We start from the raw sequence: 19,663 nt of genomic DNA on the forward strand, positions 1-19,663 counted from the left end.
TGCCCCTTCCATCCTGTTTCATTAGTGATGCCGCCATTGTTAATTAACTGAACATCGGTGGAAAAAATCAAATCTGCGAATATTGTTAGAAACGTTCTCCTTACAGCAGAAAAGACAGAATGGTCCGCACAATACAGAGACAATACTTAAAACTTTAAGAGCCCGGTGAAGGTGGAGTACGATTGTAAACACCCTTCATTGTTTTCAAATTAGGACAAAATCAGAGAAACGTGAGGCGGTCAAAGACATTCCTTGATTTATTGGCATTGTTTTGTGTCTGGAAAACGTGATTTATCAAAGAGTATTTAACACTAAGCCAGGAATTATCATTAAAAGACGTGGAAATTGGTTTAGAATGAAGCTTTCTATGTTTTAAACTCCCAACAGATTTGTTCGACAAACTGTGCTTTCTGTTCATATTGTTCTGTTTACTTTATGCACTGAATAGTTAAAAAGGTTTTAACAAGCAAATGGGCACTATCAATAGTTGGAAGGAACTACAAAATATGGAAAGCCTAGCCTGTAGAACACGAGGTCTCGGTGTATTTTCCGGTTTGAACGACAGAATCAATGACAAGCGGGGTTACAATGTTGACAGGTATTATTATTATCTCATCGACCTTCAGGTTAGTGAGCTACCGTCTTGCGCAATTACATTATAGAAATATTAAATTATATAATACTAGTAATCAACGGGGATTTGGTTACCCAGGGCATCGGTCTAATTAAGCAACATCTCTGGATATTTTGTGTCATGGTTTAGTTAACTCATTCTACATATTATTATAACTATACTATTATATAGTGCAAAACCGAAATATACGACCATAAGGGAATATGATTACCAAATACCGACCGATACTAGAAACTGATTGATTGATACTGTGGATTCAAGAATAAGAATAATATTTAAGATAAAGCTAATACATTTGTACCATTCATAAGTCACATTCAACATCAAACTGTAAGGTTCATGGTATAGTTATTTGCCTTTATGAAAAGTGAAAAGGGTTCAAGAGGAAGGCGATAACCTGAGCTCAAATTCTTCGCACCACGTCACATAGATGTTACATTGTCACATCAATTCCAATTGGTGTATTAAGAAATTCGCCATATCCCCAGCACTTGGACATATCTCTTTGATTCCTAAATTTGCCATGTCAAACTCTAAATTAGTTGTTGTAATAAGCGGAAATTATCAATCGCTGATGGAAGAGTTAACTGATTAAAACTGACAAGTTGTGGAATAGTTATAGCGTTTAATGAACCATTATATTCTACGGTATTGACTTACAGTTGAGACTGCAACACGACATGCAGTCTATTTAGATTTATTCAATCAAATATTGACTTGATATTACGCGACAGATATGCATTGACAAATTGCTGTATTAATTATCTGACACTTGTTTTTTTAAAAAAAAAAAAAAAATAAACTCATTCATAATTGACGAGAAGTGAGGCATTCAACACGATTTAATCATTCCATTCATTAATACAGTTATACATATAGGACTTCGGGTTTTGTACTTTTAGGCGTTCGTTAAGATATCATAGAGTGATTTACGACTTTATCTTATTAATTCCAGGGAATCTGGATGGTCCATACAATAAAAACATCAACCGATCAGAGTTATTGGCTTGGTGCGTATACGCTTATCTAATGATGTCAACGTTTCTGACCACAAGCCCAAAGAAAGAACTTTGGCTATTTGAAAAAAAGATAACAGAGAAAATGCCCCATTTTCCAAATTACCACAATTAATAAGGTCACTCGAAAATATTTTTAAAGTTTGATATATTTAATGATATTGCTCTGCAAAACCAAAGCCAAAGCTTTGAGGTGTATCATTCAGACTCTTAAACCATTTGTTATCCATTCTAAACAAAATATCAAAACCTTGCATTTTCGAACACCTCAAAGTCGGGCCGCCATATCATTAAAACCAAATTAAAAAAATCATCTGTAAGGTTTAGTAAAGGTTTACTCATCAGCAAGGCTCGAAGCCATAACGTTGAGGTGTTGCCTTCAGACCCCTCCATTTGAACTATTTGATAGCGCTGCTAAACACAATATCTTGAAACCTTGAATCTTTGAACTTCTGAATGTCGCGTTCTAAACTCAATAAAAACTGGAAATATTGACCAATTAGAAGAAGTTCCTGGAATCTCGTATCAATTAGAAATTATCGTAATTCGGATTCTTGACATATCTAATGTCGATTCTATGAACTAAGAAAATGTGTAGAACGTGAGAATTACGAAGCTAGAAAGCTCAGACGAAATCCAACCAGTATATTTCACGTTTTTCTAAAACACATATCAACATAATTACCTAATTAGTCAATAATAAAAACGCTGTGTTTGATTTTTCTTTCTTTATCAATCTGTTGAAGAAATATTACGTATTGTTAACTGTTGGCTCTTGGAAGTAGAACATCATGGTTTTTATCATCAGAAATTTATTGTCAAGATGCCTTCCAACCGTCGCTTCTTCATACACACAAATTTTAGTATACAATTATAAGCATCTGTACTGTTATTATCGCTTTTAAGATATTTTCAATAACAGCTTTGTTTAAAATCGATTATTAATACATTTTAAAACCATCGCTTGAAGCTACTCTGAGATTTATATTCATCTTCAAGTTATTTATATATACTCTTTTGTAAAGGTCCTCTTTTCCTTAAAAACGAAATTGAATCCTATACACATGTATATATATTGAATAAAATTGCGTGCTATAAGTTTAACTTATTTTCAGGTAATTCCCATGTAGATCTTTACGTTAACTTTGTATGTCAATACATTCTTTGATTATGGCAGATTTCATTCGATCACAGTTTTACTGTTAATACCATGGAATTATTCTTGGCTCAATTGAATACAGATTCCAGTCCATTTTCTGCTCTAATCAGATGTTTGAGTGACAGACGAACTACCAAATTCATTTAATGGTCCGGGTTTGTAATTTTGTGTATGTTGAGATATGCTGGATACCCACGTCTTTATTTTGCCAGACTGTAGTTTATCTTGAAAATGAAAGGAATCGTGCATGCTGCAATAAAATAAGTTCAAATGTGTTAGCATTGAATAACTTAATAATAATAAGTATAATCAAGATAATAAAGAATAATCAAGAATTCCATATACAGCTTTGTTACTGTCTTAACAATACTCTACAAAACAATATCACCCAAGCCGTTCATTATTCATAATCTTACGGTGCCGGAAAGGAGCATTAAGCAGTTTAAAATATAAGTCTTCCATCGGATATCCGGTGAAGCGGAGGTATCAGAGTTGCTTTTAACCGTCAGATATCCGGTAAGGCTGAGATATCATAGTTGCTTTTAACCAGCAAGTGGAACTGATGGACAGTTTGTTCCTGGTATTAGAGTAATACCCTAATCAACATGATAGTATTGATGTAGCCAAACACAACACACCACAACTTCAATCATGTTTTCCTCAGTCCAAAAAAACAGACATGCTATTAATCAGCTGGTGATATTGAATTGAATCGATCAATAAGATGAGATCAAGTTTTTACCTATGTATTTAATTTGTTACAATTCCCACGTCTGACATTACTACATCTATTCTGTTACCATTCTTACAAATATCTCCATTGTTTTTTATAGTTATTGTGATGAAGAGGTCTTTATTTGGGTCGACTTGTACCATATTATTCATCCAGTACAAAATAACTTAAATGATTCTTTTTTTGAATTGTCTGTAATAAATAAATAAACCAAGTACTAACGAACCGAACCGTAAAACGAAACCCGAAATCCAAACAACATATTGGCAAAACATTAATAGCAGCTAATGAACTTTTCGCATTAGGAAGTAACAGTAATCAAAAATTAAGCATTGCCTATATCAGAATCCCTTAACGTAACAATATTTGATCAAGGACTCATCATAATGTCCCGTCTCTTTCTGATAATGAGGAAAATGAGTCATTAGGATATCTTGCCAGGGACAATGGCTACTTTTTCAAAGTGATAGAGGTTCTTGAACATCCTGAACCTGTTTCACATGGTGTCATGGTTGATTATTCCATGCCAGTAACGATACGCTTTGTTTATGTCACCCTCTTGGACCTACAGTATTAAGTCAGGTTAAAAACAAATAGGTTTCTGGCATCATATCACCTTTCATGTGGACAGTTCCTAGCTTACATAGTGCAGACTTTATTTGTGTTTTTGTAAGGTTGTTGTACTACGGGATTTGAGCTTCCCAGTGTCTACATACACTTGATGTGGTCTCCTTTTTCACAATCGATTTTGGTTGAAACAAAATGTGTTGAGATAAGATACCTGGGAAGAATACTGCTATCATGTTCCCTATCCTGTACTGAACTTGAACCACAGGCAACACCTGTTCTGTACTTTACTCAACTGCGTCATTATTGGAGAAGCCTAATAGATTTATGGTCAAATATTAACATAATTACTATAATTATGTTTCTACAGTACAATTCAAGCATAGTTCATGCGAGAGATATTTTTTTAATCTCGTGGACCCTCAATTGCCCTTGAATTTGAATTTGTCTTGAATATGCAAAACAATATTCATTATCTCTAAAATGTGACCATAAAACTGTCAAATGGTACAATTCCTTTCATAAATAGATTGATATACATTACCAGATATGTGCATATACACAGTGGACCTATTGTGACAACTAATACACTGAAAGTAATTAATCGATTTTCTTAAATAAAAATTTCTAGAAACGTCAGACTAATTGCCAAGTACAAACTGGTAAGTTGACAAAACACATGTTACACGATCATCATAGCCTTCAATTAAGGCCTCAGTGGACCGATCATTATGGGATTAAGGCAGAGTAACGAGGCGCGAAATCATGTCAAGTGGTGTATATGATTAGCCCATATAAGTAATCAAATGTACACCGATACAAGCTGTTGCAAAGGGCTTTAACTTCAACACTCATGTCCACCACTGGCATTTGAGGACGTATGTATCCCCTGTCTGAAAAATATTATTCCATTTTGATTTAGGGAATTCTGTACTTATCTAAGATTAAGATTGATATGCGAAATTCCAACTCATCTGAGCTCTGACCATAATAAATATTTTTTTCAAATTAGACAATTCATGTCATCAATATATTGTGTATATTTTCAACTCGAAGATTATTGCTCTGGGCTAGACCATTTGAAAAGAATTTCCTTATTAGTTTCCAAAAGGTACACACAAACGACGAATGGTCAAGGTATTACATGTATGAAGACCATATATCTTGACCATTGTGAGGATGTCCCAGGCAAGTCATTACAGGTCGATCTCTCTCAGTTTCTGTGACTTTAAGTGGTATTTTGACACACTTTAGTTATTTTCATATCTCATTAATTTCTTATTAACAGTCAAATAGTCAAGTTTTAAGAATGGTAATGAAAAAGGGGAGCCAAATTCTCAAATTGGTAATAAAAGTATCTTAAATGTCAACTATCTATGCAATATTGATGAGATAGTCAAGAAATAAGGATGTAAAAGCGTTTACTCTTAATCTTCACTAAGATATTTGTAGCACTGGATGTAGTACTGGAAGAAGACATCAACGACTATAAAGTCAACTAATTATTGACACAAACAAAGCCATTATAAAACAATATACTAACAACTCAATAAGGATAAGATGTCGTATTTACAACATAAATTGCAAAACTAATTCAATTCGAATGCGATTTTGAACATCTTTAGGAGATATTACTGTATGCTTAAAGCCATTTTCACATAGAGTTCGTAATACCCTGGCCTTTGTAAAGATATCTTCTTACGCAAACTGTAAACCATTTTTATTAACTTTAAATTATTGAACATTTCTGTAAAAAAGGCAGAAACCATGACAATCAATGTTATAGTGGAAAAAACACAGAGAATTAAGAACTGGGGTCTTAACTGATCGTGTCCAAATATCCTTTAGAAACGAAAATATTGAGGATTTCAGACATGGTCGAATTCGAGTTATTTTATTACAATTGTTCCAATTAATTACCGTTCAAAGTCATTTGACTTCATTACCTCATTTGGTCGACTGGAATTGACAAAAAAGAGTTCATGTGTTCATAATAGAATCATTTAGACTGAACTGAAGGCGGTCAAGCACTTACTTCATTCTACTTATTTTCATTTAAAACTAATTATTCCATTTTAATTGAAAATTTAGAGACATATATCAATATTTAACTCTTCATTACCAATTAAAACTTCGTAATATTTTCCTTTGGATCCTGTGGTAATTAGATCCAATTAGGGGACGTATTTACCACTATTGTTAAAGCGGGGGCACATCTAGGTCTCTGAGACAAGTGAATTATTGATGATTATTAAATAGTATGGGTAACTTTCTAATTGACCCCAGCTTCAGTCTCGATCACAGTTCATTCGCCTTTGTTGGCCGAATTTCTATTTCGGTCTTTAATTTTCGGATCATAGTTGATATTCTTGACAATAGCCATGCAAATGTCTGGAAACAGTATAACAGATTGAAAGACTCCGATAACCGGGTCACCCACAGATCATTTACATATTAGTTCATCGCCCTAAAAATGTCTTTCCTGCTTTATCTGCTTTATTGACTGCAAATTCAATTTTAAGGGATTCTTGGAAATTTAACCCACACGGCATATAACAATGAATAGGAATTGTTGGTGTTTTATATAAGAAATCCTCGACTTATGAATGACGATTACTTTATGTGAGATATCTATTATTCTGTACCTTATTGAGTCGGATCAATGCTTGTGTGTTTATGTCTATGTATCTACTTTTACCGAAAATAACACAATTAAGCACCTTAGGAAAAAGGTTGGACCTTGCTAATAGTGGAAATATAGTATCAATTTGTCCCATATTCGTTGTCGATGTCTCGCAAGAAGGAATATTTTATTCATAACTCTTACAGTAGACCATGGAACGGATGTGGTTACGGCATCGAAAATTTGAATTTCAATGTATATGGCGTATGTTCTGTATTGTACAACCAATGTGCGGTCATAGCGAACTTCTCCACATTCAAACACACTTTATGTGAATCGGTTATGGTTTTAATGGTTCAGTTTAAATAACATTTTCAAAACAGAATAATTGGTTGGTCAAAGTAACTTGACTTAAGATGTTATCTGACTAGACAATATATGTATTCTGTCAATGGGCCAGAATTAAAATATCATAATAAATATATCTGATATAAGGGTGATAAAAATGAGGTTAGAAAGTCATAAAGTTATGAAACATGATCGATCTTGTAAAAAATTGGTCCCATCAGATCAATTTACCTCCTAGTATTTAATATGATGAACGGCTTACAGACAATGATTAGACAGCTTTATGAATACAAGAGGAAAGTCTTAAAGCTACCTTTTATCAGGAACTACTGTCATATCAATGAAACAAAAATGAACCCAGACTTATGAAAAATGAAAACACTGTATGATAATGTAGGCAATACCTTGAATACATAGCTGGCACAGGTTTGGCCTAGTCTAAAGGGGAAAGGTTTGGAAATGAGCCCATTAAAGGGGTTGAGACCCAATTAAGTTTATACTTTCGATCGTTAGAAAGTACCGTTGACATTCAACTTCTGTTTACTTCATGATGTATTTGTATTATCTAATTTTCTTTTTTCAGTTCGAGTCACAGTGGATTATTTATCTATCAGAATCAGGACCGAGATCGACCATCCAAAATACCCAATCCTCATGGTAAGTTCTATATTGTTATCCTTTTATTCTGACATTGTCTTACTGATGTGTTGATCTGAATACCCCAATAGAAGCCAGATATATTTTTCTAGACCAATTAGGTACAGTAGAACAGTCGTCTCAAAACTCCATTCATTTCATTTCATTTGAATACATTAACATATCCATCGTAAGAAATTGGTAAAGTATAAATTTCCGTGTAAAAAAAATAATTAAATACTCTTACACGATACATTGAAGTTTAAACCTGGCAAAAGCATAGACGTCAGAAGGTAACCTCTGCATGAATGCTTAATCATGTCTCGAATGGAAACCACCAAAATATTGATTAACCTTTTTAAACTGTAGAAAATCTTATTAGCTTTGGGTTAATGGTATATAAATGTTAACTAAGAAAGAGTACGGAATTTTCTGGCTGGAATACAAAATTGATGCCTAATTCAAGTTGATTCCGGGTATAGACTTTCTTGAAATTGAGGGATTGTATATTGAACTTTTGGAATCGAGACGCCAATAATTCCCTGATTGAAGGTGAATGGCGACTTTAGCCACATATGTGAACAGCTGCATTACTCATTAACCTTCAATCAGTTAACTTTCAAATGATCCACAATTACTAAGATAAGAAAGATTGAAAAAATCAAAAGTTACAGACTTTCTGAATATGTTTTCATGGTCGCAGAATGACAGTGGGTGGTCCAGGAGCAATGGAACACTTACAACAAACTTATTGCAATTTGCTTGGGTGCATCATTTAAAAGTCATTAATATTGATATGAAGTTCAGCACAGTCAGAAGTCCAACTCTCTCCTCATCAATTCATTCAGCTTTCCATCAATATTATAAGCGACAAAATGACATTATAACAATATTTAGATAAAAACCACCTCAATACAAAATTTCTATCAGACTCGCCACTATGTAAACAAACAATGCATTAAAAATCAACTTCATCATAAGTTGACAGATCGTGGTCACGTGATTCTTCAATTAATCTCCGCAGCATCGATCAAGCAGCAATATAATTGGTCCATTCTGAATGATTGCAGAACTGAAATATCTTAGTATTAATTCTTTGCAATTGAACGAAAATTAATTTTACGCTACTGTTTGGATAGCATAAAATAAGAAATAATTGCACCGATTTCTAAGTTAAGAAAATGATTTCATCTTTGGAAGTTTCCAGTCTTCAGAATGCCATCGATGTAAAAAATTTCGACCAATCGTCGAGTTTGTAAACAATATCTGCAATCAGTTAATATGGCCGACATTAAAAACCATAGAGAATTGATCTGAACTGCGTGGGTTATCGGATACGTTTTAATTGTATTGACTAACTAACTGATTTAAAAATCGTCTATAAAGTAAACGAATATTGTAATTCTGTACGACTCAAGAGAATACTTCGAGATTTGGATAGGCCATATTGATGCAGCCAAACATAATATTTCATTCAATTTTAAAAAGTTGGCCATAGCATGTTCCCTCATCCTTTACATATTTCACATATTGCTATTATATCCATTTTGTACTACTATTTTCAGAGCAGAGTTACACAGTTTTAATCAGAAATTATATAGACATGATGATTTCTCCACACGTTGACTTGCCACCAGCATTTGGAACACGGCTTATTGGAATTGTGGAATTCCGTATACAATGACAACCGAATGTACACTTCCTTGATATTTTTAAAGTCTCTGTTCGAAAAACGGAACTCACTGGATAACGTACTAAGAATACTATATTATTCAATGTCGATTTATATGGCTTTTCAATGAAATGTTTTATCTTGTTTTTGAACTCCACAAGGGAAATAACCCAAGTAGAATATTATTCAATAGATCTGATATCCATTGTGTTGGTTTACGTTATTACGTTCTCGAGACTTTTCTCAAGGGGATTGTAAAATATCTTTAAAGATGTAACTGCGTAGAAATTATCCATAAATTCTCGCACATTATTAGAATCTTGTGCATCATATGACAAGAAATGTACTAACGGCTTGTTTAAAGAGTTAATATCGGACCACTCACCATGCATTCTGTTCATACATGTATTTTAAAGTGGTATACTTCTAATGTTGGAATATTGTTATTGACCAAAGTATTTTAACCAGTTTTAATCATAACTAGCTTATATATCAAGTTAAACACAATTATGAAGTCTATCGCTTATAGGCAGGAAGGAACGATGATGATATAATGTACTAGTATGATGGAGACTGGTCGAAATAGACGACGATTTTTTTTTTATTTCAAACATAAAAAGATTTAATTTAATTAACTGATCTCAAATCAGACCTTAATTAGTTTATTTTATAGTTTATAATATACCTTCGCTTTTTTAATCTTAACCCAAGATACCCTAACACAGCATACATATACACCAAATCTTAAAGGGGTATTCCGCCTTTTTTGTAAAACATTTTCATTATCATTATCAAAATATTTCGAAAGTATGCTATTTATATCTATGTATCTATTTGTTGAGATACGTACATCTGTGATTTTGAACGTCGACTTTAAAGCCCATCTTAACGACTGTATACGTGAGATCAGACATTGTTATAATCTGGTGAAGAATAGCATCGCTAATTCTCGTTTTCAATCATCAAATATGCCAGCTCTTTGAATAATGACTACATGTAGATGCTCATTTGGGATCTGAGCAATAGAACAATAGACAATCCTTTCATTAACATATTGTTTACTGTTTAGTCTGACATATGGTAACTAGTGGAGTATAATGATTTAATCAATTAGTAATTAGTCATATCGTGCATCAATGATATTCATTGATGAATAAGAGCTAAGGTGTTCCTTTAAAGGGACAGTAGCGCCATTGGGGGGGGGGGGGGGGGGGTGGTTGGGCCATGAGTATATCTAAAATAGTCTTCAGAAGTATTAGAAATGTACGAAAATCGCATAATTCTTTCAAAAATATCTCAAATTAGGAATTTCTTTTCTTATTTTTTATTGATGTATTTTCTATATACATGTGTATGTCTCAAGAAAAGGCGACTTTTCTCTTTAACATTCAAACGCGGATAATTCTGGACACACATAGATTTGAAGGATCAAATTCAGACGGTGATCTGTGATCACTATTACTGAATGGCATAGCTAAAAAAATTCCCGTTTCTGAGACTAAGATACGATTGGCACACCTTTCCCTTTAAAGGCATACAGATCTTTAATCACTGGTAAACAGATGCTCAACTCAATAAACGATGTATATTATAGGTCATGTAGACACTTTGAAAGGATGCCGCGGAGACAAAACCCGGTTGCAAAGTGGCATTAGGTGTTCCAGGAGAATGAACTCTTTTAATATCTGCCCTTAGTCCAGAGGAAATCGACGCTGTGCTCGTTTACAATAAATTAAAATGTACTCCAAGGGTCGGATTTAACACCAGATGGAACCGATCCTTTTTTCTTTGGACAAAAGTGTTATCGATTTAAAATGCTATAAACTAATATTTAAATTGTCAATTTAACGTAGAACCGTGTTAATGATATGCATAAGCGATCTTCGTTGGACAAATACAAGTCACTACATTACTGAACGTCTCTTGACCATTAAACATTACTTACTGATTATATATGACTTTATATATGAAAACTGAAGAGATGCTGGCAGTATATTAAAATGGTACAGCGCAGACAGTCTGACCGAATTTTCAATTTCAATAAATAAACTTTAACACATATATTTTAAAAATTGAATAAAGCTTACAGAAATTAGGTTTTTTTCTGAAAAAATATAAAACCTCAAGGTCTAATTTACATTTATGTGGATAATTCAATAATTGCGATGTCTAGAATAACACAATAGAAAATAAAATGAGCTGTCGACTTGTATATAAGAGAAATACTAGTCATATTTCAGCCGGCGTTTCATATAGCTATGATTTATTATATATTCACTCTTTTAACCATTATTTTAACAATTTATTGGAATTCAGGTCTTTTAGTCTAGAGATTGTATATAATTACAGACTACATGTTATTTATTGTATTATCTATTGTTTTAGTCTTATATTATATTTATCAGGACGTTAAATTGGTCGAAATGATATCCTATGATAAACCATTTCAATGATTACAGACAAATACAGACAATTGTATGGACAAGATTTGCCTTTGATTATACATGTAGGATATTTATATTGAAAATTAAAATTTGTCAGGTTAGTTCGATCTGTTACCGACGTGAATGTCAGCATCATTGTCTAAAAAGTGTTAAAAGAAAAACTGAACCGTCATGAGAATCCATAGAAGTTAAAATTTTGGATCATGGTCACTTCTCAGGGGAAGTAACTTGTATTAAATTTCGGCCAATTGCATAACGTGGTTAATATGAATGTTTTGGGGTATTATCACTAACTTCTCTTACTTGGCAAAATATATGATAATATAGTAAGTAAGTAGGTAAATATTTTATTTAGGTCTCACCAGTTAATCTATACAAATAAATTACATCACTATTCAATTGCCATTTTGTTAAGAAACGAGAGACATGGCGTCGATAATAAAAAACATTGTTATCAAAGGATAATAATTTGTACCAACTTCATGTCGTGGCCTTTTTCTGATGCAAGTAGTTATTACGTTGATGTATAATTGGCACATAAGAGACAATGTTCTTCATCTTCCACGGTATCAGGGCAGTTTGCTCTGATTTCAATGGGGATGCCTTCTATTCGTAACCACCTGTTTCTATGCAAACTGGGGCTACACCAAACCTACATCGCATTACAACAAGTTGCAACATAATTCTCTGGAAATAAACAGTTTAACAGTTTGAAATAGTCATATATGTATCCTTGGGTTTAGACCCATGTAGAGCTCACCAATTAATTAAGGATACAGAATTACCAACTTCTGTTTACTCGACTTACTTAATCTGGTATAATTGTTTTGATACATGTATTTCATGTTTCATTTCCCAGGGTCGAAATACTGATTAGGAACCATTACTACACTTGAGCTAAGACAGCTTTTAATACATCCTTCAATTATCTTGCACATACTACTGAAGGCTTTTGCTTAAAAGGAAATTATAGTTGGACTTTGGAATGGGATCGAGAGCGACGTTGTGACATTTGCTTATTTAGCCTTACATAAAATCAACAAAAAGGAAAACTGAGTAGTTGCCTAGTTATGCGACCTTTTACCTAGTTTGTGTTCAGGGTCATTAGTCCTGCTAATTTTATTGACATTTTTATAGTTTATACAACCTCATTTACATTTAAATAGTGAGTCATATTGAACTAGTTAAAGGTTCTCCGAGGACCTGCTTGCCAGACTAGCCGTATAAACATTACTTATAAACTCATAAATGTACTACTAAACCTCAAGACGTTATGAAAAGTAACTCACAGTTGAATTGCCACCAATACTATTTAATTCAAAGTGGATCTTCTCTATTTTCCAATTTTGACATATGCCATATAATGTATTGTAATGTATTGTCGAACGAATCGTTTAGACATTTAAAGTGCAGAGAAGTAAAAGGCTTCACACAAGTGGGTGATTAACTGCACAATTATTAATCAAACTACAGTTCCACTTTTAAACTTTTTTCCTTTTCCTTGCATTTCACGAAGTTCAACTTTTCCACTTGTTTTTGTATCTAATGTTCATGGTTCTGTAAATTTTAACAACGAACGATTCGGAATATAAACAAGCGTCGTTTCTGAAAACATCTAAAAATGCATACAAAATCATTCCAGAAATCACTCCTATACAGTTTGTAGCATCTTATTGTTGTATGACAACATTGGTCAGCTGTATTGACTAAACCTTTAATGGTATTTTATAGCCATTTTATTAGATAACACATATCAACTTTAGATGTCATTAAGATAAATTTACTACTTATGTTGTGTCTCTTAGCATGATCATGCAATTAGTGAAACGAGATATCAACTGAAGAAGCTAACTTTAACTTTGGAAAACTGTTACAGACGGCTCAAGCTATAACATAACATACTTTTCGGGTGCCAAGTTTTACAAAACCGGAGAAGTAGATTTTAGTGAGCTTTCGCGCAAATGCGAATGAACCAATGGACCTGAGTGACGCCCATACGTCTATCTAAAGAGATGTAATAGAACAGGATATTCTGAATCTAAATAAAAACAAAAATAGCAAATTCTCTGCATTAACTTCCATGAGAACATGCCTCTGAAGGAACACCGAATAAAAATTCCCCTTTCTTTTTGAATGAAGATATATTTATATCGACTATATTCAAACCTCTTGTGAATCGCATTAACTTCTGTCAACATAATATCAATATCTTAAATAATTCTCTTTCGTTCGGAGAATATTCAATGTAGTTACAACTGTAATCAATATTAATATGCTTATTTGCATCCGTGATGATATTGACAATCTCATATTCCTTTGTAACATTTTCTTTGATAGTAAAATATGTGCTATTTCTTTTGCTATATTGAGTACCTTTGAGACAAGAAATTTGCATATTTTTGAATCTTTAATTGTATGTTCACGTGGAGAAACAACCAAAATATCGAGTGACACAACCGAGTAACAAAACCAACATATCGAGTTACACAACCAACATAATGAGCAACACAACCAATATATCGATTAACACAACCAATATATCTAGTAACACAACCAATATATCGAGTAATACAACCAATATATCGAGTAATACAACCAATATATCGAGTAACTCAACTAAGATAACGATTTATTAGTCTCAAAATATGTGGGAAACTATGAAATAAAAGACAAAATAAAAGTTTAGTAGAAATAGATATAGAATGTCAAGCAATTCTAGCTGTTATGACCTTATGTACGATTATATTATTATTTTAGTGGTGGTATTTCAAGTCTGTATCCAGAATCGATATAAATTAAACAAGAAATACAGAAAATGGTTGGCACTATCAAACGGTGACAAACCTGAGGATAAAGGTCTTCTAGCTCAAGCCAAGGTAAATAACAATGACTGTACTTGTATAAGCAGTAAACCACAACCAGTTATCTGATTTGCAAATCTAAACAATAATTTCAATGATATACCTTGATATCAATATAACACAACTGCGGACTTAATATCTATATGTAGTCTTTGTTTATTTGTTTTCAGGTAGCAGCCGATGCTGAAAATGCTGATAACAATGCTGAACAGAAACGTCAACTGGGAAAGAAAGTCCGCTATGGCGAGATTGTACAGGTATTGGACTTTTTGTTCTCTTAAAAGAAACGTTTAAAAGAATTGTATCCATGAATCTTTTCTATGTTTATAAAGCTCATACCTTTTCTATGGATGCAAAGTTCATATTTTTTCTATGGTAAACCAGTTCATATCGTTTTCATTGTTAAATATAGTTCATATCTTTTCTATGATTAAATTTTTTTTACTTTATTTCAGCTTAAACATGTATTTACTAATAAATATATACATATGTGTACGTCGCAGACCAGTCAAAAAGATAAAAATAATATGATGGTAAGTTGAACTTTCATCAATTTTAGTATTGAATGTTAAAATCTGACCCAAGTAATACTGAGATTTCTGGATATTCTCATGTGTAAAAAATGTAGAGAATAATCTCGCTCATTATTCCATGATGATTTCCAGCCTTTGTTATGGATCGATTTCTAGTGTAAGGAGCATTGATTGTCCAACTTATCATTACTACTTTAAATTTACTGCTCTTTGATTCATATGATAAAAATGCAGGATATGAAAGGCAAAAAATTCAAATTCATAAACTGAATTCATTGAAGATAGGTTAATGAATTTTCTTGCGTTGGGCAATGTTGTATCAAACACGAACCACTTAGTTCTATTGTGAGCACTGGCTCCAAGTTGATGCAAAGTTTAACTTGACAAATGGTCTTGTTATTTTTTGGTGACTGAAAGTACAAATTTTGTAGTCGCCAGAACTTCATTAACAGAATTATTTAGATATTAGCCTAGATCTACATGAAGAGCCGATAACGTGCAATAGGTCTATTATCCAACCTTTTCTACTTCCTTTGCCTTATCATTAAAATAATCACTACTCCAACAAAATAGTTTAAAAAATTACAAAAATGGGGAAAAGGACAGAATTTATTCAATTACCGGCGCCAAATAAATCATTAAGTTTACCGTTTTAAATTGTAAAAATATCTGAAGGTTGTTTATCTAACTAGATTGTCATCTGTTTGGTCACTTCATTGCCCAGTTTTATCAACATGTTTTGAGTGTTGTATGTTGTTGTTTATAGCGTGCAGGGTGTGTTGAATATCATCAGTTGATTGCGTGCTTGTCATTATTTGATTGAAAACCTACCACAATTCACCATTAGGAAAGTTCTGTAATGAATTAAATGGATATTATCAATTTGCAGGAATGATATGATTAGCTAGACTGGCTTTTATAGCTGTGTTCTGGTTGATTTTATTATTAATATCCTCTTTTTAATTTGTAACAGCAGGAATGTTCATGCACCTTACAATCCGGATGTTATTTTTGAGGAAAGGTTTAGTTCAAAGACCAGTCATGACGATTTAGATTAATAAAAGGTGTGAAAGTCGACCTTCCGAATGAAAGAATCTGTAAGCAACTGATATCTCTCGTCTCACAGACCGTGCAATTGATTTTCCTAGAGGATATGCTCTTGTTTCGGTGATGCTTCGAATCGTTGGAACAGATTAGCCCTGCCATAATAAAATTAACGAACGCAGTAAAAGTTACGGTTAGATAAAAAAGAGGGTTATACATACATAACAATAATCATAGTAGGCGTCATGTCATCATCATAATAATTGCAGTACTCACCATGAAAATGTTCCGAAGAGAATTTTACATACATTTTTCCAGACTATTGATCCAGTTATTTCTAAATAAAGTTTTTGAATGAAAAGGCGAGCTGAGATTAAACCGATAAGTTAATAAAAAGATCCATTCAACCTTTCAATATAGCTAAATTTTACCACGCAAATCTTTGACCCAATAATACTTAAGCCTGTTTCTAAGGGAGTTTTTCGCACAGCGCGATTAAACTATTCTACATAATTTCCTACTAAGTTAAATGAATAGCCGAGACATACAACAGTATAAACCATAGTACTTTAAGAGTTACAGAAAGCCCACAAAAAATATTACAGATTGAATCTACCTAGTGCATCTCGATTGCTTATTACTATGTAATTTTCCATTCTAAACAACATTATTGATACACGATACTATATGATAGTTATAATGTTAAATTGGGTTGAAACTAAATAATAAAAGTAAAAAACATCATTGTTCAACATTACCAATTCATTTTATATTAAAAAGGGCGATTTGTAGAGTTTTCAAACCGGTTACCCTTTAACAATGAGATCATTGAAGCGAGTCTGCCTATAGCGTTTTTCTGCACTGTATTTTCAATGGGGTGAAGACCAAAACTTTGACAGACTCTCATTCCAAGGCTATCAGAGCTGAAATTTGCACTGAAGGTAGACGCCTATTGGAAGTTGTTATGTTGCAAATTTCAAGTCCCATCGTGAAAACTCTGCCTGTTATAGCACTTTGAGTTTCAGATTTTTTCCCGAACCAAAATATAAGCAAATTTCCCTCTTGAAAATTCGGGTGCAACTTCAAAGTCGATTTTCCCGAAAGATTTCAAATAATACGAATTTCTGTTTTCGACTGAAATAGATAGAAGACATGTTAAACTTTCGTTTGCAACAAAAATTAAACCTCTGGGGTCAAAATTGGCGAAGTTATGGCCATTTTAGCGAGGGGGTGGGGGTCGGCAGTCCGCCTATAGAGTCTTATAGTACTGGCTGCGGTAAAGGCCAAAACTTTAACAGGCTGCCGTTCGAAAAGTATCAGAGATGTAAACTTGAAATTTGCACTGAAGGTACACACCCATCTGAAGTTGTTGTGTTCCAAATTTCAGCTTCCTATCGTGAAAACTCTACCAGTTACAGCACTTTTAGTCTCAGACTTTTTTCCCAAACCAAAATATAAGCGATTTTCCTCTTGAAATCAAGGGTACAACTTCAAAGTCGATTTTCTCCAAAGTTTGAAAAAGTGTCGAATTTCTGTTTTCTACTGAAATACATGGAGGAAATGATAAGCTTTCATTACAAACAAACATTGTACCTCTCGGATCAAAATTGGCCGAGTTATGGCCATTTTAGTTCAGGGGTGGTGTCGGCGGTCTGCCTATAGCGTTTTTCTGCACTGTATTTTCAATGGGGTGAAGACCAAAACTTTGACAGGCTCTCGTTCCAAGGCTATCAGAGCTGGAAAGTTGAAATTTGAAGGTAGACGTTGTTATGTTGCAAATTTCAAGTCCCTATCGTGAACACTTTGAGTTTCAGATTTTTTCCCGAACCAAAATATAAGCAAATTTCCCTCTTGAAAATTCGGGTGCAACTTCAAAGTCGATTTTCCCGAAAGATTTAAAAAAATACGAATTTCTGTTTTAGTCGGGAAGTCGAGTCTCCGCGTATTAATTATTTATTGTAAGATTAAGGAAAAGAAAAGCTGCGACAAGGGTCCCAGTGTTGCCACCCATCCCTTCATGTACACTGCCTGACCGCTATAATGACCTACGAAAGTGCAGAACAGTTGGGCATAACACCCATGTCATTCAAGATGCTTTCATTGAGATGAAAGATAATATTCTTGGTTCCCGAACTTGAAAGTTATAAAATCTATTTATGTATTATCAATCCTGATATATAAATCTCATTTTTTCATGTCATGTTGTTAATTCATCATTCTGATTTATGATTTAACATTTCTAAACAAAGGAATAGCTACTACCAATTGCTGATCATTAATCAACTTCATCGCCATCTTTGAGTTGGATTCCTCTAAATAAATTCAATGAACAAAAATGAAATTTTTTTCACCTTTTGTTGAGTAGACTAATTGGCATGTTTCATCAGTTTTATTTGCTTGACAACCGTATCGCTTGCGTGATGAGCATTCATAGTTTCTATTATTTGTCTGTTTGGTAAATATTTTGGAACCTCTGGCAAAATGTACACACACATTCTGATTGAATACAGCGATTACAAAATCTTGTTAATTAAAAATGTGGTTTTGTCCAATGGTAATTGAGGTAACTGGGTTTGTTCTGTGGATATGATCTAGTTTTAATCGTGTTCTATAACAGAACAAACGGAATGATTGGACTAATAATACCGGAAGTCGTGGTTATATCGCCGCATTGAATAGGTTTCTTAGTGCAAAGAATATTGTCTGGATTAAACTGGACGAAAATCTCAATGTTGCAACAAAAACGCTTTGTAGATTTAATACGTTCAGGGGATAAAAGCTGATTGTAGTCGGTACCCGGTGGAACAAAGATCCCGGAAACAGCAATTTAATCAAAATGGTTCAACCGAGAAAAGTAAATGAAGTCTATCCTTTCTAACCACAATATTTGCTTAATAACCTTACCTCCTACGAGAACAGTTGAAGTTAAAGACCAGGATGGTGATGTCGAGCAATTCGTTCTGTCTGTTAACCTAGCAGATGTTATGGTATAATCTAATTAAAACAATAGAAAAGCAATAGAAGCGCTGTATCTGCCTGTAAGCTAATCTAATGAAAACCTTGTGATTAACACAAAATAATTACTGTTTTGTTGTAAGCCTACTCCCTAAGATCGATATTTCGTATAATCAGGGCTAGCTTATGGTTGGGTCAAACCAGCTATTCGTCAGTTTGTAATAATGTACAAACACTCGAATTCTTCCCAAATCTGACACCAATTTGATATATCCTAGTTATAGGTGAGAGATACGGAAAATATTGCTATACAACAACTGCTTGCGATAACTCACTTCATTTCAGTTGTCTTTATACTTGGATTAATGACAAAGGCTTTATGATACAGCGTTGTTATTGACTGATCATCTTTCGCATATTTTACTTGTGTTGCAAACC

At 33.4% G+C, this 19,663-nt stretch overlaps 1 protein-coding gene across 1 annotated transcript in view; it reads left to right on the top strand.

Annotated features, from left to right (window-relative positions):
* Positions 1-470: 470 nt before the first annotated feature.
* The window catches only part of LOTGIDRAFT_163525 (hypothetical protein), a gene marked incomplete at both ends in the record, with an annotated part of 58,364 nt that continues 39,171 nt past the window's right edge, over positions 471-19,663 (top strand). Inside the window, 5 exons of the mRNA XM_009060032.1 lie at positions 471-598; positions 7,664-7,737; positions 14,590-14,708; positions 14,864-14,950; positions 15,149-15,226. Coding sequence (XP_009058280.1) covers positions 471-598; positions 7,664-7,737; positions 14,590-14,708; positions 14,864-14,950; positions 15,149-15,226 — 486 coding nt within the window. The remainder of the gene's footprint in view (positions 599-7,663; positions 7,738-14,589; positions 14,709-14,863; positions 14,951-15,148; positions 15,227-19,663) is intronic.

This window comes from Lottia gigantea (genome assembly GCF_000327385.1).
Source record: "Lottia gigantea unplaced genomic scaffold LOTGIsca_40, whole genome shotgun sequence".
Taxonomy (NCBI): Eukaryota; Metazoa; Mollusca; class Gastropoda; family Lottiidae; genus Lottia; species Lottia gigantea.